Here is a 23,180-nt window from a genome sequence, read left to right as displayed (position 1 = left end):
CTGACACCTGTGCCTCTATATCTGTCTTGGTGCTATCCTTCCGGTAGGGTATGGAGTGGACCATCTGGGAAGTATACTCTCATTTTGCCAATAGTGGAGAGTGCAAATATCCTTCCCAGCATGTGATGCCTTAATGTTCTCAAGCAGGTGAATCAAACAATTTTTAAACTCACATTATCCTTTTATCTTTTCTTATGGATTCTGCTGACAAGGCACTGTTGACGACCTCTGGCAATCCATTTAAAGAAAATTTCGTTGACGACTTAAGAACTAAAAAGGGCTATTCTTTGAACATTTGAAAAAAGGGTAATAGGGGCAACAGAGGAAAATTGAAAATCCTGCATGTTACCCAGATCCTATTAGAAGCCAATTTGATGTGCTACATAAAATATTTGAATGCTACTGATTAATAAATGAAATTAGATTGAAACTTCAAGATGATAAATGGGATTCTTGGTTATCATTTAATTGTCATGAAGCATTCAATGCAAGCCGTAACATTATTAATATTAAAGTAGGAAATATGAGTGATAAGGGTGCTCTGTGTGATAGGGTACCTAAAGATCTGGATGTCTACAGACCAGCAGACTGGATTGATAAAGACATAGAAATAGTTATGCCATTCCGAAGAAAGCCAAAACCACCAATGTGGCTTGTTGCTCAATCTACAGGAGGTACAGAAAATTATTTTAAGATCTGCAAGTTTCTTCAGAGGAAGGTAGGAACGATAGCACCTGGAGATGTAAAGTATCTCAATTCAGTAAGAAAATTTACTTGATAAAGGCCACGTCATAAGCACAGTCTGATATATTGTCCAATCTAAATACAGAAAATGTTGATATAAAATTGGACATCAAACCTCATCTAAACTTTAGCTATGGAAGGAGAGTGGTTGTCAGTAGGGATCTATATGAATTTACGGAAAAGGAGATATTGGCTGTGTCCACTATCAGTGTGGAAAGTACATAAAGTACCTCGAATATTAATGATTATCCTTACTTTCTAGGATGCTGATGTACATTTCCACATAGACATAAAAAATGAAAGGATTAGAGTTCGACCTTTTAAGTAGAAGCCAGTGCAATGTTTTAATTGCTTTAAATTTGGGCATCCTTCCCAAGTTTGCAAGAATGATACAATTTGTAATACTGTACGTGCTCCAATCTTTACTATGGAGAATGTACACTTGAGGCAAGGTGCTTTAACTGCAACTCTAATCATAAATGTAATGATAGGAGCTGCTAGTTTTATAAGTTAGAAGAAGCTGCCCTCAATAAAACAATTATTGAACATGTAAGCGTAGGGCATGCCAAGAGATTATTAAATAAATCTACTACTTATGTAGAGACATTAAAAATAGGGGAAAAAGTTCCTTGGGAATTATCTAACCCAACCTACTACTGTAGGTAGTTCTCAAAAAAGAAATTCACCATCTACTGATAAAGTGCTGCATAATAAGACAAGAATGTCTCCTCCTAAAGAGTTACCATTGTGTAACAACAAAAAGACATTGAACACCACTATCCAACCTTTATCCCCTATTGCAAAGGATAGTACTAACCTCTCCCAGGCCATGTCTTTGCCTGATTTAATGGAGATTCCACTTGAAACCAAGTTACCAGGTGCACCTGTAGTGGGGAAGGTACAAAAACCTGATAGCTCACAACCTATTAATTGGAAAAGAGAGAGACCATCTCTCTCACCCCCTTCCATAAGAAATATTAGAGTTATGACATCAAATAAAAATGATGTTGTTCCGTAACCGAAATACAAACCACGCTATTTACATAGGGTTTATTTTCGGCGTAGCTGAAATGACGAGCCATTAGAATTTAACGAGGGTGTATTACCCCCGCGCTAGTTAGCAAGGGGGTAGGGGAGTGGTAGCTAGCTACCCCTCCCCCCCTCACACACTGGTGAACTGCTTCACTTCACTTTTGGCTCGGACAATGAACAGACGTCTCTGTCCCGTCCTCGCATGGCAGCCATTAATGTTTTGTCTTACTTAATTACTTACTTTTCTTATACTTAATATATATGTAAACATTCTTATGTTTATGTATATATTTGAGTATAGAAATACAGTAAGTTTCTTTTTCAGTGTTTGTGCTGTGTGTGTGTGTAGGAAGTCTACTCATTGTACGACAACATCTCCGTGTGGTCCTAGGCCCCCACGGTGACATTTCATGGGTCGCGATCTCTCCCTTGGTCCTTTGGTCTCCCTTCTGATGTTCCTCCTTCCCTACGGGGAACTTGGTCTCTCAGCGTAGGGAACATGGAAGTTTAGTTGACTACGGTCTCTCTCTCTCCTTGAGGTCGTTCACCCTTTTATTTCTACTACGTATTACGGTAGCTTCCTTCCCGTTGCGGGATGAGTTGCTACTCCGTTTATTTTTGTCTCAATTATTTTTAATCAAATCTAACTGTATTTGTTAACTTTTCAGCTTCTGTGTAGAACGCTTCCCTTCGGGGTCATTCGTTCTTACTATTAGTGAACATTCTTAGATGAATTACATAATTATAATTCTTATAATTCTGTTTTGTTACAGTTCTCCGCCTTCCCCCCTTCCCATGAGTGTCAGTGGGGGAGGAGGGCGCATTCCTGGTGCGTAATTCTTATGTTCTTTTCCCTTGGGGGTTTCTCTTCGGAGTTCCCCCTGGGGAATTAATGTTAACTAATTGTTTTATTTCCACAGTTAACTAGCTAGTTTTTCGTTTGCCTAGTGTGCCAACGAAGAAGAGCTGTCCTGTTGGGGCCTGGGGAGTCTGCTGTTGCTGCCTCCTCTACGACTTCGTCAGGGGCATGTTCCCTTCTCCTATAAGTTCTCCCGTGACAACTGTCAGCTCCTTAGTTCATTTAGAACGCTCTAGGAGGTTCGCCTCCATGGGTGGGTACTTCCCTTCCGAGGGAGGTTCCCTTCCCAGGTATGAGTTTTTTCCCCTTCAGGGGGGGCAACTTCTCTTACCTTAATCTTTTCTGGTCCTCGGGCAGTTATGATCTTGGTGCTGAGCGACCGCTTTTGTAACCATGCTCAAGGGGCTGAGCGGTTACAAGGCCGGACCATGGTGTTCGTGCGATTATGCTTTTGGTGCTGAGTGGTCGCACTTGCAGCTACGCTCAAGGGGCTGAGCAGCTGCTGGAGCTCCTCTTCGGAGGTTGCTCTTTATGGTCAGCTTGCTGATCCAAAGGCCCTAGGGGCTCCTTCATCAGTCCTGTCTCTTCTACGAAGTGTTCACCTCTCTCGTTCACGAGAGAGGACACTCATAGAGACTCCTCTTCGGAGGACTCACCTGCTGTTGTTGCTGAAGGCTCAGTTTCCCCCTCCGAACATCCTTCGAGGGGGCAGCTGAGTCCAACAGTCACTCCTGCGAGTGTCTCTCCCTCTCGGGGGAGTTCACAAACAGAGACTCCTCTTCGGAGGACTGATGATGGTGCTCTTGTCTGTGGTCGTCGTCTTCATCTTCAGCTGCAGAGGATCCTCCTCAATGAGAATAGACCGTTGCAGCTGCTTCGCTACTCCTGTCGGCAGTTCGTTCGCAATCTCCGACACCTGCCAGATCTCTTGTCTTCCTTCTCCGTTCCTGAACGCAGAAGCGCAGTGGGCGCCATTCCTCCCCGTTTTCCAAACAGGCACCGGTCCCTTTGGGGCAAAGGGCTTATCTCACAATGTGAGTAAATCCCTTTTGTGCCAGGTTTTTACCTGTGCAGCCTCGTTCTCCTGCGCGTCCGCGCGCAGTAGTTCGCAAATGCTCTCCTGCTGTGGACCAGACTTCTGCTGAATCAACACTCCAGCGACCTCCTGTAGCTGAGTCTCGCCGTAGATCTCCTGATCTCCAACTCTTCTGAGACCTTCTATGCGGCTACGCGCCATGTGCGCCTACGGTCTCCTGAATGATGATCGCTTGCTCGCCGGCGCACATCTGATCGTCCTTTTCTGATGTGCGCAATGCGCGCCAACGTTCACCCTCGTGCCCACGATCTCCGGATCTGGGCGCAGGCAGGGAGATTATTTCTTCACTGAACTCCACGTTCACCTGCTCGCCAGCGCGCATCTGCGCCCCCCTTTCCTGATGTGCGCAATACGTGCCAACGTTCGCCCACGCGCCAACGTTCGCCCACGCGCCCACGATCTTTGGATCTGGGCGCAGGCAAGGAATTTATTCCTTCGCCTCCTCGCCGACGATCTCTGGTTCTGCACCCTCGCCGATATCGTCTGGCTGCGCATATATTCTGGCCACGCAGCTACGCTCCTACGATCTCCTGGTTCCTGCCTCGTCGCACGCAGTTCACGAAGTTCCTATGATAGCGCACAGGCGCTCACAGGTTCTTCTGGACTCGCAGCGCCCTTCTGAAGTTTCGCGCCAAGCGCGCCCACGCGTGGTTCCAGTTCCAGCGCGCCAACGCGCTAGCACGCTTCCACTTCACACCGCGCCACCCAGGAGACACCTAAGCTAGCGCACGGGCACTCACAGGCACCCCTGGGCTCTCCTTATGCGCCAGCGATCTCCTATGCGCCCTCGTGATTCTTCACCTGCGCGCAAGCGTTTTCAACTCGCCAACGCTTGAATCATCGTAGGCTTCCTACGCGCCCACGCGTTAACTGTTCTGTACGCGATCGGTCGCTACGCGCCACCGCTTGCCAACGTGCCTTCGCCCGCCTACGAGCCATCGCTTGCCAAGACGCGCCATCGCTCGTCAGCGCGCCATCGGTCTCCCGGCCTCCTGCGCTCGCCCTCACGACCACGCGCCCGCGTGCATGCGCGTCCATGTTCGCCCGCGCGCGAACCAACGGTTTTCCATCGTGCGAGCGCCAGCGCGATTCCCGCTAGTGAGCCATCGCTCGCCTACGTACCATCGCTCGCCCACGCACCATCGCTCGCCCACGCACCATCGGTCTCCCGACCGCCAGCGCTCGCCCTTACAACCGCGCTAGCCCCCACCTGCGCGCCCACGCGTACTTTCGACTGCGCGCTCTCGCGTCCACGCACCTGCGCGCCCGCGCAAGAACCAACGATTTACCATCACGCGAGCGCCAGGGCGATTTCGACCGCGATTCCTGTCGGGTTTTCGCAACACGGGCAACCTGGCGAGTCTTCTGGAGCGCGTACTTCCAGATCACGATCTTCACCCCGTAAACGCAGAGCATGGCACGTGCAAGAGCAGGAAGAATCTTCAGAGAGGTCTGGGCAACATTCTTCTCCTTTTCAGACAGGCCCCATCATCTCTACTCCTCAGGATCATTAGAATTCCCTTCCTCCCAGCGGGAGTCGCTGACACTGCGTCTGTCAGCCGTCAGCAGAGGAGGTACTTCGAGATCATGGGGGAACCTGGTTTAGCCCTTCCTCTCCACCATTCCGTGGAAGGGGCTTACCAGGTAGTTTTTCTCTCGAGAAATTCTCCGTCCGGCAGGTGAATTTCTCGTCTTCGAAGATCTTAAGCCAGGAGAAAGCCGCAAAGTGGGGCATGCGGGCCACTTCGTGGCTGGTTGTCTGGCTTGGATCTCTGGGCATCCTGTTGCGATCCGAGAATTTGTCCAAGGAGAGCTCCAGGAAGGCCATGGAAACTTTCCTCCTCTCGGGCACGAGCACCATCGTTTCCTGGCTCACCAAGTTTCGAACTTGTGGGCAAACTCGATGTTGAAGCATTGAGATGCAGTGACCGAGAGGTTCCTCTCGGAAGTCCCAACCATAGATGTCGGCAAGCTCAGACACTCTTCCACCCTTGGAAAGACCTTGTTTTGAGCCCAAGGATGGGGAACGGACAGCTGAGAGGTGGAGAAAGTCGAATCACGATTTGTTCCTCCAAAGGCGCTTACATCCAGACCCTACAAGCCTCCAGCGCCTGAACAACAACAGCTTCGTCAGCCTAGGACATTGGAACCGGCCCCGGCAGCTAAGACAAGGTGTCTAAACAGCAGCCCCCTCCTGTCAGAGACAAGAAGGGCGGGAAGTCCTCCTGGGGAGGCAATAATCCTGAGGGAGCGGCCGAGGCCGCAAACGCTAGGATTGGCAACCCCCCTGCATGGTCCCCAGTAGGGGGATGCCTAAGGTTGCGCGCTCAGGTGGCAACAACTTGGGGCCGATTCCTGCACGATCTCCGTGATCAGCCAAGGATATCGCGTCCCGTTCTTTACATCTCTACCTCCACTGACAGCGAATCCAGCGTCGCTGAACTCCTATGCCATGGGTTCGGCAAAGGGGCTAGCCCTTCGGGCAGAAATCGAGACCATGCTCTAGAAGTATGCTCTCCAAAAGGTCATCGACGGCTCCCCCCTCGGCTTCTTTAGTCGACTCTTTCTTGTAAGAAAGCGTCGGAAGGCTGGAAACCTGTCTCGACCTCTCAGCCCTGAACAAGTTTGTCAAACAAACTTCGTTCAGCGTGGAACAGCAGGGTCAATCAGGCTTGTAGTGAGACCACAAGACTTCATGTGCACACTGTTTCTGAAGGACGAGTACTTCCAGATCCCAATCCATCCGTCTTCCAGGAAGTACATGAAATTCAGCCTAGACAACAAGTTATACCAGTTCAAGGTGCTGTGTTTTGATCTCTCCACAGCACCGCAGGTGTCCACCAGAATGTTCACCCTGTTATCTTCATGGCCACACAGGAGCGTCATCCGTCTCCTTCGCTTTCTGGATGACTGGCTAACCCAGGCAGTCTCGGAATCGACCCTTCTTCGACACCGAGACAAGCTTCTGGGACTTTGCCAAGATCTAGGGATCATGGCAATTCTCGAGAAGTCTTCTCTGCTTCCATCTCAACAACTGGTATATCTAGGCATGATATTAGACTCCAATCTCCAAGCCTTCCCATCAGATGACAGGATAGCAAGGCTGAGGAGAGTCGCAGAACCTTTCCTCAGATGAGGAGAGCTTCCAGCCCAACCTTGGTTACGCCTCCTAGGTCACCTTTCCTCCTTGGCCAGGCTAGTTCCAACGGCCGCCTCAGGATGAGATCCCTGCTTCGGCGGCCTAAGCCCCAGTGGAATCAAGACAACGATTCCCCGGACATTCTAGTCCCTTTTGGGACCTGCGGAACGAATGGACCTGCAGTGGTAGTTGACCTACGGGAACCTTTGCAAGGGAATGGATCTTCTCGTCTTTCCTCTGCATTTGATGCTGTTCTCGGACTCATCAAAACAAGGGGGGGGGGGGGGCACGTTCTGAGCCAGGCCTATGGTCAGAATCAGAAGGGTACCTCCACATCAATCTGCTAGGAATGAAGGCCGTATTCTGGCCTTTCAACACTTCCAACAGACCCTGGCGAGTCATTCCGTGAACGACAACTTTCTCATCTTGCAGTAGAGATACTGAGATGATCCGAAGTCCACTCAATACCCCATCGGCTCGCTTCATTCCGGACAAAGGAATGTGCTCTCCGACAGTCTGAGCAGGGCCTCTCAGAGAGAGAGTACCGAGTGGTCTTCGGCCCCCCCTGGTAGCCATCAAGTCCTGACCTTGTGGACCTGTTTGCGACAGCCTTGAATTTTCAAGCTGTCGCTGTACTACTCCCAGTCCCAGACCCCAAGACACTCTGACAAGATGCCTTCCTACACGGTGGGACAACATCGACGTCTACGTCTTCCCACCGTTCTGTCTGTTGAGAAGGGGGCTCAACAAGCGTACTTTCGACTGCGCGCTCTCGCGTCCACGCACCTGCGCGCTCTCGCGTCCACGCACCTGCGCGCCCGCGCAAGAACCAACGATTTACCATCACGCGAGCGCCAGGGCGATTTCGACCGCGATTCCTGTCGGGTTTTCGCAACACGGGCAACCTGGCGAGTCTTCTGGAGCGCGTACTTCCAGATCACGATCTTCACCCCGTAAACGCAGAGCATGGCACGTGCAAGAGCAGGAAGAATCTTCAGAGAGGTCTGGGCAACATTCTTCTCCTTTTCAGACAGGCCCCATCATCTCTACTCCTCAGGATCATTAGAATTCCCTTCCTCCCAGCGGGAGTCGCTGACACTGCGTCTGTCAGCCGTCAGCAGAGGAGGTACTTCGAGATCATGGGGGAACCTGGTTTAGCCCTTCCTCTCCACCATTCCGTGGAAGGGGCTTACCAGGTAGTTTTTCTCTCGAGAAATTCTCCGTCCGGCAGGTGAATTTCTCGTCTTCGAAGATCTTAAGCCAGGAGAAAGCCGCAAAGTGGGGCATGCGGGCCACTTCGTGGCTGGTTGTCTGGCTTGGATCTCTGGGCATCCTGTTGCGATCCGAGAATTTGTCCAAGGAGAGCTCCAGGAAGGCCATGGAAACTTTCCTCCTCTCGGGCACGAGCACCATCGTTTCCTGGCTCACCAAGTTTCGAACTTGTGGGCAAACTCGATGTTGAAGCATTGAGATGCAGTGACCGAGAGGTTCCTCTCGGAAGTCCCAACCATAGATGTCGGCAAGCTCAGACACTCCTCCACCCTTGGAAAGACCTTGTTTTGAGCCCAAGGACGGGGAACGGACCGCTGAGAGGTGGAGAAAGTCGAATCACGATTTGTTCCTCCAAAGGCGCTTACATCCAGACCCTACAAGCCTCCAGCGCCTGAACAACAACAGCCTCGTCAGCCTAGGACATTGGAACCGGCCCCGGCAGCTAAGACAAGGTGTCTAAACAGCAGCCCCCTCCTGTCAGAGACAAGAAGGGCGGGAAGTCCTCCTGGGGAGGCAATAATCCTGAGGGAGCGGCCGAGGCCGCAAACGCTAGGACTGGCAACCCCCCTGCATGGTCCCCAGTAGGGGGATGCCTAAGGTTGCGCGCTCAGGTGGCAACAACTTGGGGCCGATTCCTGCACGATCTCCGTGATCAGCCAAGGATATCGCGTCCCGTTCTTTACATCTCTACCTCCACTGACAGCGAATCCAGCGTCGCTGAACTCCCATGCCATGGGTTCGGCAAAGGGGCTAGCCCTTCGGGCAGAAATCGAGACCATGCTCTAGAAGTATGCTCTCCAAAAGGTCATCGACGGCTCCCCCCTCGGCTTCTTTAGTCGACTCTTTCTTGTAAGAAAGCGTCGGAAGGCTGGAAACCTGTCTCGACCTCTCAGCCCTGAACAAGTTTGTCAAACAAACTTCGTTCAGCGTGGAACAGCAGGGTCAATCAGGCTTGTAGTGAGACCACAAGACTTCATGTGCACACTGTTTCTGAAGGACGAGTACTTCCAGATCCCAATCCATCCGTCTTCCAGGAAGTACATGAAATTCAGCCTAGACAACAAGTTATACCAGTTCAAGGTGCTGTGTTTTGATCTCTCCACAGCACCGCAGGTGTCCACCAGAATGTTCACCCTGTTATCTTCATGGCCACACAGGAGCGTCATCCGTCTCCTTCGCTTTCTGGATGACTGGCTAACCCAGGCAGTCTCGGAATCGACCCTTCTTCGACACCGAGACAAGCTTCTGGGACTTTGCCAAGATCTAGGGATCATGGCAATTCTCGAGAAGTCTTCTCTGCTTCCATCTCAACAACTGGTATATCTAGGCATGATATTAGACTCCAATCTCCAAGCCTTCCCATCAGATGTCAGGATAGCAAGGCTGAGGAGAGTCGCAGAACCTTTCCTCAGATGAGGAGAGCTTCCAGCCCAACCTTGGTTACGCCTCCTAGGTCACCTTTCCTCCTTGGCCAGGCTAGTTCCAACTGCCGCCTCAGGATGAGATCCCTGCTTCGGCGGCCTAAGCCCCAGTGGAATCAAGACAACGATTCCCCGGACATTCTAGTCCCTTTTGGGACCTGCGGAACGAATGGACCTGCAGTGGTAGTTGACCTACGGGAACCTTTGCAAGGGAATGGATCTTCTCGTCTTTCCTCTGCATTTGATGCTGTTCTCGGACTCATCAAAACAAGGGGGGGGGGGCACGTTCTGAGCCAGGCCTATGGTCAGAATCAGAAGGGTACCTCCACATCAATCTGCTAGGAATGAAGGCCGTATTCTGGCCTTTCAACACTTCCAACAGACCCTGGCGAGTCATTCCGTGAACGACAACTTTCTCATCTTGCAGTAGAGATACTGAGATGATCCGAAGTCCACTCAATACCCCATCGGCTCGCTTCATTCCGGACAAAGGAATGTGCTCTCCGACAGTCTGAGCAGGGCCTCTCAGAGAGAGAGTACCGAGTGGTCTTCGGCCCCCCCTGGTAGCCATCAAGTCCTGACCTTGTGGACCTGTTTGCGACAGCCTTGAATTTTCAAGCTGTCGCTGTACTACTCCCAGTCCCAGACCCCAAGACACTCTGACAAGATGCCTTCCTACACGGTGGGACAACATCGACGTCTACGTCTTCCCACCGTTCTGTCTGTTGAGAAGGGGGCTCAACAAGACCAGACTATTGGTCAACCTGTCGATGACTCTGATAGCTCCGCTGCGGCGTCATGCAGAGGGGTTCCCGGATCTTCTGCATCTCCTGACGGAACTCCTGAGAGAGCTTCCCCCACAACACAAGCTACTCAAACAACCACACTGCAACATCTACCACAAGCCATAGCATCGCTTCGGCTTTACGCCTGGAGACCATCCAGCATCTCCTTACAGAGGGAAGCGTTCCGCAACAAGTTGCGGAGCGGATGTCTCGACACCTGCGAAAGTCATCCGCAGGGGTGTACCAGGCGAAGTGAAGAGTCTTCTGTGGTTGGTGTCGTGGGAGCGGTACCTCTGCCCTTGATGCCACTATTCCAGCATAGCGGAGTTATTGTATATCGGCGGGAGGAAATGCACCTTTCTCTCTCGGCGGTGGAAGCCTATCGCTCAGCCTTAAGCCTGGCCTTCAGGCTGAAAGAAATAGACATTTCCTCCTCGCTGGATCTTTCTTCGCTCATACGAAACTACGAACTTACCTGCCCCCAGTCGGAAGTGAGACCTCCTCCATGGAACATGGTTCGGGCTCTTAAGGCTCTTGAGAGATCTCCTTGCGAACCATTACACCAGGCTTCTGATCGTCACCGGTCTTGGAAGACGGTGCTCCTGCTCGCTCTGGCCTCGGCCAAGCGTGTCAGCGAACTTCATGGTCTCTCGTACAACGTCGCCCATTCAAGAGGATAGGTGGAGGTAACATTCAGGTTTGTCCCTGAGTTGGTTACTAGACTCAAAATCTGGGAGTCCCGGACCTTCGGTCGACTCCCTCAGGATTTCGAGTCTGTTCTGTAACAGATGACCCAGACCTTCTCCTACTATGCCCAGTAAGGAGTCGGAGGGGTTATCTTAAAGAACAGCTGCAGTTCGTCCTCACGTGCAAGCCCTGTTTGAGAGCACAGGGAGGACGGAGAGGAGGGTCATCAAGAATGCCTTTTCAGCCTGGACTCAAACGTTCATCCATCATGGCCTGAATCCAGATCCTCCTCCGTCACGTCGCCTTAGAGCACACGATGTCAGAGGCATCGCAACGTCCCTGGCATTCAAGAGAAACTACTCTGTGACGCAGGTGCTACAAGCTGGAGTCTGGAAGCGTCTTAACGACCTTCACAGCCCACTACCTGCAGGACGTGACCCACAGGAGCCTCGATACGTTTTTTATCGGCCCTGTGGTGGCTACACAACAGCTGGTCTAACTTCAGGCTCCTTAATGGACAGGTAGCAGAAGGTTGAGGGCATTGTTATCCGGTTTTAGACTGCATGAATGAAAGAAGTATGTCTGGCCCTTACTTCTCTCTTCATCCTCCCCTCTCTTGGGGAAAGCAGCATCCTGGGTTGTCTGCATAGCTGACCTCAAACCTCTGCAGGTAAACCATGCTTCCTTGTGTTCCTAGTATTAAGTTAATACTGTCGCGTCCCCCATACCCTGACGAGGTGGTATTAGGAACGTCCTAGCCTAGAATTCCAGCTAAAGGACTTCAAGTCGACTTCCTAGGACGTCACACTTCTTCCCTCCACACACACAAGCTTATGTAGGCCGCACGTTTCTTGCGTAGCAAGAAACTTGCGAGGTGCATGGACTCTTTTTCTCGAGTGCTGCTCACTCGTATTCTGAGTCCCCGGGTAAGCCAAAGCCAGTAAGGCTGGGGACTTTCCACCCTTCTTAAGGGTAAGTCACCCTATGTAAATAGCGTGGTTTGTATTTCGGTTACGGAACAAATGACAAATTCGGAGATATTTACACATATTTGCCCGCCAGCCCTGTCCCCCAAGGCAACTACTACCTCTAAGTGAAGTGAAGCAGTTCACCGGTGTGTGTGTGGGGGGGGGGAGGGGTAGCTAGCTACCACTCTCCTACCCCCTTGCTAACTAGCGCGGGGGTAATACACCCTCGTTAAATTCTAATGGCTCGTCATTTCAGCTACGCCGAAAGTAAACCGTATGTAAATAGCTAAGGTTTGTATGGTTAGGAAAAATACAAATCATCTCCGAATTTGTCATTTTTGTCTTAATGTTTCTGATCAACTAGAAGAAAATTTAAATAAATCAGAAATTCAAGTTGAGGTCCACCATCCCCCTCAACAATTAGATCAAAAGGACAAAAAGAAAGTAACAAATACAAAACCCAATTTATCAAGACCCTCTCTTATGGGAAGACTTCATCCAAAAGTTCTTCCAAAAAATAAAGCATTGTTTTTTCCTTCATTTGCAATGGAATTGTCAGGGTTTAAAGGCCAAATATGAAGAACTTAAGCTCTTAATTCACAAGCATTCCCCCATAATTATATGTCTTCAGGAGAGCAAGCTTGATGCTAATACCCCTTGTCCTCATGAATATATTCAGCTAGAGGACACCATATGATCTAGGAAGTAGGGAGCCATGGCGGAAGTCTCATATACGTTCGTCGAAATGTTCCTCAAATATCTTTGTCCATCCACACACCCCTGCAGGTAGTGGTTCTACAGATTGATATAGGAAGAAAATATACAATTTGCTCTGTGTACTGTACTTGCCTCCAAATGATAACATATCGCATGATAATTTAGTAGAGGTGATTCAACAACTCCCTCAACCTTTTAGTAGACATCTTTTGTGGGGTGATGTTTTAGCAAACACCAGGGGCAATTTCATATCATCAATTGTGGAAAACGAGGATGTTGGACTCTTCAATTCAGGAGAGCCCACACACTTCCATGTTCAGACAAGTATCTTGTCATGCATTGACCTTTCAATTGCAAGCTCTAACTGCCTTTTTGATTTTGATTGGAGGAAATTAGGTGATTGGCATAATTGTGATCATGCACCAATCATTATAAACACTAACAATGGTGCACCTTTATAGAGATCGCCACCATGGAATCTTGACAAGGCGGTCTGGGTTGAATTTTGTGAGCTTAGTGAAATTGAGGGGAGTGCAGAGCAGTTTGAAAGTATTGATGATGCCATAGACCTCCTGAATGGAACTCTCCATACAGCAGGAGTCAATTCGATTCCCAAAACTACAGGATTATTCAAACTATGACCAGTCCCGTGGTGATCTTTAGAATTAATTGTCTTGCACAAAGCCACCAGAAATCTCTTGACTAGATTGCGTAGATATCGTTCTAAGGAAAATTTAACAAACAAAAAGTGTAGAGCACAGTTCCGTCGTGCCATGAAAGAAGCTAGGCGCCAATCTTGGGTATCTTTTGTTTCCTTAGTCAACAGTAGAACACCACCATCTTCTGTATGGAGGAAAATAAAAAAGATTGCCGGCAAATTTACCCCAAACCCACCACCAGCGTTGAAGGTGAACGGTCAGTATGTGACTGAAGCAAATGATGTTAGCAATGCCCTGGCTGATCATTTTTTAAATGTATCATGCAAGTGTGTAGCAGCTCCTGGTCACCAGTATAGGAGTATTGAGGAAGAGAAAATATGACAAATTCGAAGATAATTTGTATTTTTCCTAACCATACAAACCTTAGCTATTTACAATAGGGTTACCTTTTAGCGTAGCTGAAATGGCGAGCCATTAGAATTTAACGAGGGTGTATTACCCCCGCGCTAGTTAGTGGGGGGGTAGGGGAGTGGTAGCTAGCTACCCCTCCTCCCCCTCACACACAGGTGAATACTCAGTTTCACTTAGAGGTAGGACTTGTCTTGGGGGACAGGGCTGGCGGGCAAATATGTGTAAATAGCTAAGGTTTGTATGGTTAGGAAAAATACAAATTATCTTCGAATTTGTCATTTGTTCCGTAACCGGAATACAAACCACGCTATTTACAATAGGGTGACTTACCCCTTAGGAAGGGTGGAAAGTCCCCAGCCATACTGGCTTTGGCTTTACCCGGGGACTCAGAATCCGAGTGAGTCGCACTCGAGAAAAGGAGTCCCTGCACCTCACAAGTTCCTTGCTCCGCAAGGAACCATGTGGCCTACGTAAGCTTGTGTGTGAAGGAAGAAGTGTGACCCGTCCTAGGCAGTTGACCTGGAGTTCCAGAAGGAACCCTGGGTTAGGACGTTCCCAATACCACCTCGTCAGGGTATGGGGGACGCGAAAGTATTGACTCAATACTCGGAACACAAGGAAGCATGGTTTACCTGCAGAGGTTCGAGGTCAGCTATGCAGAGACCAGGATGCTGCTTCCCCGTAGAGGGGATGATGAAGAAAGAAGTAAGGGCCAGACATACTTCTTTCGTTCATGCAGACTAAAACCTGATAACAATGCCCTCAACCTTCTGCTACCTGTCCAAAAAGGAGCCTGAGGTTAGACCAGCTGTTGTGTAGCCACCACAGAGCGATAGAAAACGTATCGAGACTCCTGTGGGTCACGCCCTGCAGGAAGCGGGCTGCGAAGGTCATTAGACGCTTCCAGACTCCAGCTTGTAGCACCTGCGTCACAGAGTAGTATTACTCGAAGGCGAAGGACGTTGTGATGTAACCAACATCGTGCTGTAGGGCGACGTGACGGGGGAGGGTCTGGAGACAGGTCGAGATGAATGTCCTTGAGTCCGGGCTGAAGAGGTATACTGGTGACTCTCCCCCCATGTCCTCCTAGTGTTCCCAAATCGGCTGCAACTGAGGACAAACTGCAGCTGTTCCCAGCGCTAACCTCTCGATTCCTTTACTGGCAAGAAAGAGAAGGTCTTGGGACATCAGACACAGAATGGAGACTCAAAATCTTGAATGAATCGGACCGAAGGGCCGGGACCCTTAGATTCTGAGTCTAGCCAACAACTCAGGAGCGAGCCTGAATGTTGCCTTCCCCTCTTCCTTAGAAAGGGGGGAGTAGTAAGAGACCAAGAAGATTGTTTACACACTGGCCGTGGCCAGAGTGAGCAGAAGACCCAAGGCGTAATACAATCCGAGGCCTGTCGTAAAAGGGTCTTGAGAAGATCTCTTAAAGGACTAAAAGTCCGAGCCATGCTCCAAGTTGGAGGTCTTCCTCCGACTAGGGCAGGGACGATCGTAGCTTCGCATGAGCGAGGATAGATCCAGCGGGCAGGAAAAAGTTATTCCTTTAAGCCTGAAGGTCAGGGAAAGGCTGAGCGACAGGCTTCATTGCCGAGAGCGGAAAGGAGTTTCCTCCCGCTGAAAGGCAATAAGACCGTTATTGCTGGAGAAGAGGCCTCAAGGGAAGAGGTATATCTCCCACGGCACCAACCACCTTAGACTCTTCACTTTGCCTGGGAGACCCCTGTGGATGACTATCGCAGATGACGCGACCTCCGTACCGCGACTGTAGCGGGTTGTCTCTTCTTGAGGAGGAAGCGTAGTGTCTCCAGGCATGAAGCCGAAGCGACGCCCCAGTTCGGGAGAGATGTCGCAGTGTGGTTGCTTGAGTAGTCTGCGCCGTGGGAGAAGCTCTCCCGGGAGTTCCGTCAGGGGAAGCAGAGGGTCCAGAAACCGTTCTGCGCATAGTCCCAGTGGAGCTCTCCCATTGAAAGGTTGACAGACAACCTGGTCTTGTTGAGACCCATTGTCCACAGACAAAAAGGAGGGAAGACGCAGGCGTCGAAGTTGTCCCACCATCACCGGAATGCATCTTGCCAGAGTCTCGGGGTCTGAGACTGGGGGGAAGAATAGCGGAAGCTTGAGGTTCCAAGCTGTCGCAATCAGGTCCCCCAGACCAGCACCTGCTGGTTACCCAAGGTCAAAGACCCCCAGGTACACTCTCTCTACGAGGCTCTGCTCGGATAGTCTGAGAGAAACATTCCCCTGCCTGGAATGAGAGAGCCGATGGTGGTATTGAGAGAATCTCAATCATCCCGGTATCTCTACTGCAAGATGTGAAGGTGTGAAAATGCGTCCCCTGCTGGTTAGAATGAAGTCGACGCGCAACGGGGTGACTCGGCAGGAGCTGTAGGATCTGAAGAGGGGCCAGACTATAGGCCTGGACCGGAACATGCCCCCCCCCCTTTCCTTTGACGAGTCCGAGAACCGCATCAAGAGTGTGGGGAAAGGACGAGAATAACCACTACCATCAAGAGGCTCCATAGGTCAACACCCATTGCAGGTCTAATAGTTCCGCTGGTCCTATAGGGCCAGGGAGTCCGGTTAAACATTGCCTGAAGCCACCGGAACTTGGATCGCCCCACATGGAACTTATCCTGAGGCGACCGTTCGGACTATAGACGGGTCAAAGAGGAAAGGAGAACTAGGAAACGTTCCAGGGTAGGGCTGAAAGCTCTGCTTGACTGAGAACAGGTACTGCGACTCTCCTCAGTATTGCCACAGTCAACCGAAAGGAAGGCTCGGAGGATGTGGTAACAGAATCTGGCGTCCCCAGGTGGTCACCCATCCAAGTACCGACGTTGCTTAACCTCACTGGACGGACGAGAAGCGGGGTTTCCAACGTGGTAAGGCCGTTGACTCAATATCATGGCCAGATACTCCAGATGTTGAGGCAGAGGAAGAGAAGGCTCCAAGCAAAATACCATGAGCCCACACTCATGGTAAGCATCTGGAAGCTTGTCCCGGCGCTGAAGAAGGTCGAAACCCGAGCCTACCGGAGTTGACCAGCCCTCCAAACAGCAGAGGAGGCGGAAGCCTGCACCTGAGCGGCCAAGAGGAAGGCAGGGAGAGTTCTCTGGGGAAACAAACCTGCTATGCCACGGCGAGATAGCCACACTACATCATAAGCAGGAATACTTGCAGTCTAGGCTGAATCTGACGAGCACCCTGGAAGATGGATGGAATGGAAACTGAAAGTACCCGTCCTTCCGATCCAGGGTTTAAGGAGTCCTGTCGCCTCGTTACCAGTCTGATCGATTCTGCTGGTCTACGCTGGCCGAAGTTTGTTAGACAAACTTGATCAGGGCTGAGAGGTCGACTATGGACATCCCCTCTCAGATCCTTCCTTACAAGAAAGGATCGACTGAGGGGGCCGAGGGTGAAGCCGTCGATGATCCTAAGGAAGACCTTCGCCTAAGGTATGGATCATTCTGCCCAACCGGGCAACTCTGCTGATGCTATGGCATAGAGGTTCAGAGACACTGAATTCGCTGACAGAGACGGCAGGCGCGATATCCTTGGCTAATCACAGAGATTGTGCGGGAATGGGCATCGGGAAGCTGTCATTCGGATGAGTAACCTTAAGCATCCTCCCAGCGAAAAACCTGCAATCCTAGAGTTCGTGAACTCCTTTTAGGACTATGCCCCCCCGGGGGAGTCTCCCGTGCCATCTGTTCCTGACAGGAGGAAACTGCAGTTGGACACCTTGTCCCAGTTGTCGTAGCCGATAACTTAGGCCGACGTGGTTGAAAGAAAAGGGCGCTGGAGCCCTGCAGAGTCTGGAAGAAAGCGCCTTGGAGGAGTGAAACCGGGAGTCGATTTACTCCTCACAGCAGCTGTCTAAGTCTCTGTCCTTGGGCACAAACAAACTCTTCTCAAGGATGGAAGGGTGTCTGAGGTCGTCGACCTCCACAGATGAGACACCCGAAGGAAGCCCTCAGTCAGCGCGTCCAGATGGTACAACATCGAGCTTGTCCGCCAGTTAGATACTTAACGACGAAAGGCCAAGGTGCCTGAGCTCGAGAGGAGGAAAGTACCCTTGATCTTCCTGTAGCTTCCTTGAACCAAACCTCGGGCCGTAACCGAGGAGGGAAAGAACCTGGTAAGCTCCCAGAGGAAGAGGTAAGCAGTCACCCCTTGTCCGATGGAGAAATCTCGAACGGAAAGCCCCCCGCCAAAAATCCTTCCAGGGAATGACGGGGAGGGGCTAACCCAGGTTCAGGAATAGAGGAGTGTTGCTCAGATCTCCCTTAAGTTTCTCCTATTCTTGCAAGTGCCATGCTCTGTGTTTACGGGGTGAGGCCGTGTTCTGGAAATACGCTCCAGAAGAACTCGCCAGGTTGGTCATGCTGCGAAAACCCCATTGGGAATCGTGGTCGCAATTGCCCTGGAGCTCGCGCGACGGAAATTCCTGGTGGTCGGCGAGCGATAACCCATAGATGAGCAATGGATACTGCAAGAAATAAGCCGACATTTGTGTGAAGAAACACTGTAGGTTCGCGCGACGGAACACCATCCGTCCGCGCGATGGAAAAACCGTTGGGTCGCGCGTGGGCTAACATTGGAGAGCATGAGCGTAGACGTGCAGGCATGTGGGCGTGTTGGCGCGCAGGCAAGTGGTCGCGCGGTTGCACGGGCGCGTAGGCGAGCGGTCGTGAGGGTGGGCAGGTGGATGAGAGCGAGTCCGAGGCGGCGAACGCAAGCGTTAGCGCGATGGCGAGGAAACATCTGCCGCGTGGGCGAGGAGGACCGCTGGCGATATGGATCAACAAGCGATCGGTGGTGAGCTGGTGAGCGCTAACGCGCAGGTTGGCGATGGCGCGTTGTGTTATGCCGACACGAAGGTCGAGCAGTATGCGCAGGTGAGCGATCGTGCGTTGGCGGGCAGTATGCGAAGGTGAGCGATCGCGAGCAGTGATCAGCATGCGCCGGGTCGCGCGATGGTGATCAGTATGCGCAGGGTCGCGTGATGGTGGTCGCGTGATGGTGATCCGCATGCCAGGGTCGCGTGATGGCGATCAGCATGCGCAGGTAGGCGGTCGCGCGATGGAGAACAGCATCTACAGGTGGGCGATCGCGCGATGGCGAACAGCATACGCAGTTGAGGGTCGCGCGATGGTGATCAGCATGCGCAGGGTCGAGCGATGGTGATCAGCATCCGCAGGTGTGCGGTCGCGCGATGGCGATCAGCATCCGCAGTTGAGGGTCGCGCGATGGCGATCAGCATCCGCAGTTGAGGGTCGCGCGATGGCGATCAGCATCCGCAGTTGAGGGTCGCGCGATGGCGATCAGCATCCGCAGTTGAGGGTCGCGCGATGGCGATCAGCATCCGCAGTTTGAGGGTCGCGCGATGGCGATCAGCATCCGCAGTTTGAGGGTCGCGCGATGGCGATCAGCATCCGCAGTTTGAGGGTCGCGCGATGGCGATCAGCATCCGCAGTTTGAGGGTCGCGCGATGGCGATCAGCATCCGCAGTTGAGGGTCGCGCGATGGCGATCAGCATCCGCAGTTGAGGGTTGCGCGATGGCGATCAGCATCCGCAGTTGAGGGTCGCGCGATGGCGATCAGAATGCGCAGGTGAGCTAGTAGCTGGCGAACCATGTTCCTTCAGAAGTGTTGGAGAACGTTGGCGTGCTGGCTGTAACACACGTGGGCGATCCGAAGATCGCTGGCGAGCTGATGATCGCTGGCGAGCTGATGATCGCTGGCGAGCTGATGATCGCTGACGAGCAGAAGGCTACGCGTGGAAGCCTGCGCAAAGAAGAAGAGTCCTTGACCCCGACCTGAACCGAAGTTCTAGATCGCGAGGGCGAACGTGGGCGCACAGGGCGCGTAACAGGAACCAACAGGAACCGCAGGGATGATCATCTTGAAAGCGCTGACGAACAGGAGAGCGCTGATGAGCAGAAGAGCGCCTGTGTGCTCACACTGAGCAGGAGCAGGAGAGAACACAGCAGAAGGGCGTGCAGGGAAACCCTGACACGCAAGGGAAGAACCCCCGTGGGGGCAACCCTTTGCCCCGAAGGGATCGTTGTCCGCCGGGAGACTGATGTCCGTCGGAAGACCGCTGTCCGTCGGGAAGACCGTTGTCCGTCGGGAAGACCGTTGCCCGTCGGAAGACGAGATCAGACTGCTGTCCATCTGCACCAAGGCGGAAGATCGAGAAAAAGGAGTTGTAGGCTGCAAACGGAGATCCAAAAAGGCGCCTCAAGCACCCTTATAGGGAGATGAGAGGCCCTTACGACGAGGCGGACGGTGGGCCTTACGGCGAGGGAGGCCAACAGCAACAGCAACAGCAACAGCAACAGAAGAAACCTCCGAAGAGGAGTCTCTATGAGTGTACTCTCTCGCGAACAAAAGAGAAACACTTCGTGGAAGAGACTGGTCAGCCATTGACCTAAAAGGAGCAATCCTCCGAAGAGGAGCTCCTGCAGTTGCCCAGCCCCTTGAGCGAAACTGCAGGTGCGACCGCTCAGCACTAAGAGCATAGTCGCACGAAAAAAAGGCAAGAGAAGAACCCCCCAAAAGGGGAAAAACTCAAGCCTGGACAGGAAAAAACTTCCCTCGGAAGCAAAGTTACCCGCCCAAGGAGGCAAGCCTCCTGAGAGTTTTAAAATGAACTGGAGAGCTGTCCGTCGTCACGGGAGTACTTCCAGTAGAAGGAGACACGCCCCTGACGAAAATACAAGGGGGGAGGCAGCAACAGCCGAATCCCCAGGACTCAACCAGACAGCTCACACCGTTACTATATTACAGAAACGAACTAGATCGGTAACTGTAAAAAAATAAAACAAATAATATTAGTACACATTCATTCCCCCGGGAAGGCTCCGAAGAGGAATCCCGAGGGAAAGGAACAAGAATTACACAACAGGCATGTGCCCTCACAACCACTTACACTCGCGGAAGGAGAGCTGTAACCAAAACAGAATTATAACAATTATAATTATGTAACTATGTAATTATGTAATTTAAAAATGAATGAACACTAAAGAAAGAACGAAAACCCCGAAAGGAATCGTTCTACAAGCTGAAAAACAAAAAACAACTACAATTAGATTCATAACTAATTGAGACAAACGTACGGCGTAGCAACCCCCCACACGGAAAGGAAGCTAGGCTACAAGGGCGTAGTAACACTTAGTAAAAGGGTGAACGACCTCAAGAGAGAGAGAGAGAAAGACATAAGTCAAACTCGATCGCCACCCATAAAATACGCCGTGGTGGCCTAACTGCCGAGGCCTCCACGTAGATATCGTACACTACACACACAAATCTGAAAAGGAAACTTACTTATTTCTATACTCAAATATATATACAAACATGAAAACATGTTTAAATATATATTGAGTAAATGAAAAGTAAGCGATTAAGTAAAGACAAACAAACAAACAAACAAACAATGGCTGCCAAGAGAGGACCAAGACAGAGACGTCTGTCACAGTCCGAGCCAAAAGTGAAAGTGAGTATTCACCTGTGTGTGAGGGGGAGGAGGGGTAGCTAGCTACCACTCCCCTACCCCCCCGCTAACTAGCGCGGGGGTAATACACCCTCGTTAAATTCTAATGGCTCGCCATTTCAGCTACGCTAAAAGGTAACCCTATTGTAAATAGCGTGGTTTGTATTCCGGTTACGGAACAATTAAAATTTTACAATAGGAAGGGAAGTCATATAATTCTTTTACTGAAAGAGAATTTGATTCCGCACTTGCTACTTGTAACGATACAGCCCCTGGACCCAATGGAATTCCATATGCAATGATTAAACTTGTACATTTTAATGCAAAGTTATTTATTTTAAGCATTATTCATAGAATATGGCATGATCATAGTTATCCAAGTGTTTGGGAACTAGCCATTATTTTAGCCTTTTTAAAACCAGGTAAGGACAAGTTTTTAGCAGCAAACTATCGACCTCTGCCCAGGTGTGTGAGTGAGCAGGTTAGCAAACTAACCCCCCCCCACTTCTCACCCCGCTAATTAGCAGGTGGATGGTTAACCCTTGCTAAAAATCTTATGGCTTGTCCCTCAGCTTGGCCGAAAGTAATATCCGCTATAAATAGTTGCAGGCTTGTATCATTAGGAAAAATACAAATTACTTCCAAACATGTTATATTTGGGTCTCAGCCTCTTGCCTGACTGAGAGAGTAACTTATTGATTACTTTAAGTCTGGGAGGTTAAAGGATGCTGAAAATTTCTGCTGTTAGAAATAGTATCTGTTATCATTGGTAGTACTGTATCTTTATGTCAGCACTGACCATTAAATAGTGAATGCTGACTGTTAATTAGTTGATGAAGATAAATTACTTATATACTCCACCATGGAGAAGAATGTAACTTTTCATATAAGAATCTTCATTGAGCAGTTGCAAGAATACTGATTGCCTAGGCCCTAGATGATTATCTGCAGCCTTTGACTAGACAGTTATTGAACCCTTCTGATCTTCAGAGTTTTCAGCCTGCTTTAGCTAAGGTTAAGTACTTTAATAAACAATGCTTGATCACCAGGGAAAAGTTATGATTCCAAAGTTCAGAATCTCCATGAAAGTACTTAAGAAGAGTCTGAAAAGCATAAGACAAAGGACTTCCTCTTAGGTAGTTTAACCTAGATAGAATAGCAGAATGGGTAGATTAAATATCTAGCCTTACTTTAGTACTATATTGTAGATTAATAGATAAATCACAGTCTATATGGAAGAAACCACAAGTTAATGTGTGATATATCCTGCTTTTCTACAGACACCACTTATGTGGAACAGTTAGCTTGTAAATAAAAGACAGGCCAAAGAAACTCCAAAGATGCAAATAATTTCCTAACTCATGACTCCAAAAATTTATCTTGAAAGACAAATATACATTATGCTGTACAAAATAAAAGACAAGAATTGTCATAACAAAATACGTAAGCACACACACATATTCAGAAATGACTTAAAATGAAATTATAGATAAGACTGTGAATTGAAGTTGAACATTTTACAAATCTTCATTTAGCCAGGCTGTCACTACCAACTGAACTGGTCTTAGGCAGTCTAGAAATGTTTGGTATAATTTTTTTTCAATGTTATTATTGAGTAGATAAATAATTTTGACTTGCTTTATTTTGCCCTGGAGGCTTGGTAGCATACTCAATTGGTATGATGGTAATTTTCACTACCATGTTATTATTTCAGACACATTCAGGAGCCATGGAGAAGCTTTTATGGATATTGATGCTGATTTCAATAGGGAGTGTTTCGTGTTCACTGGCCATTATTGATAGTGCAAGAGAGAGTGTTTCTTTGGGAATTGAAGATTTCCAACCACAACAAATCCATATTGCTGTTGGAGGTAAGAGATCTCATT

General features: G+C 50.1%; 1 protein-coding gene across 1 annotated transcript in view; it reads left to right on the top strand.

The window, feature by feature from the left end:
- Positions 1 to 23,180, top strand: part of LOC137658695 (acid phosphatase type 7-like) — a 141,567-nt gene that overhangs the window by 9,397 nt on the left and 108,990 nt on the right. The window contains exon 2 of the mRNA XM_068393685.1: positions 23,009 to 23,165. Within this exon, the coding sequence (XP_068249786.1) occupies positions 23,024 to 23,165 (142 nt within the window). The 5' untranslated portion in view covers positions 23,009 to 23,023. The remainder of the gene's footprint in view (positions 1 to 23,008; positions 23,166 to 23,180) is intronic.

The sequence above is a fragment of the Palaemon carinicauda genome, chromosome 19 (assembly GCF_036898095.1).
Source record: "Palaemon carinicauda isolate YSFRI2023 chromosome 19, ASM3689809v2, whole genome shotgun sequence".
Classification (NCBI taxonomy): Eukaryota; Metazoa; Arthropoda; class Malacostraca; order Decapoda; family Palaemonidae; genus Palaemon; species Palaemon carinicauda.
Note: the sequence above shows the minus strand (reverse complement) of the source record. Positions and strands in the feature narration are given on the sequence as shown.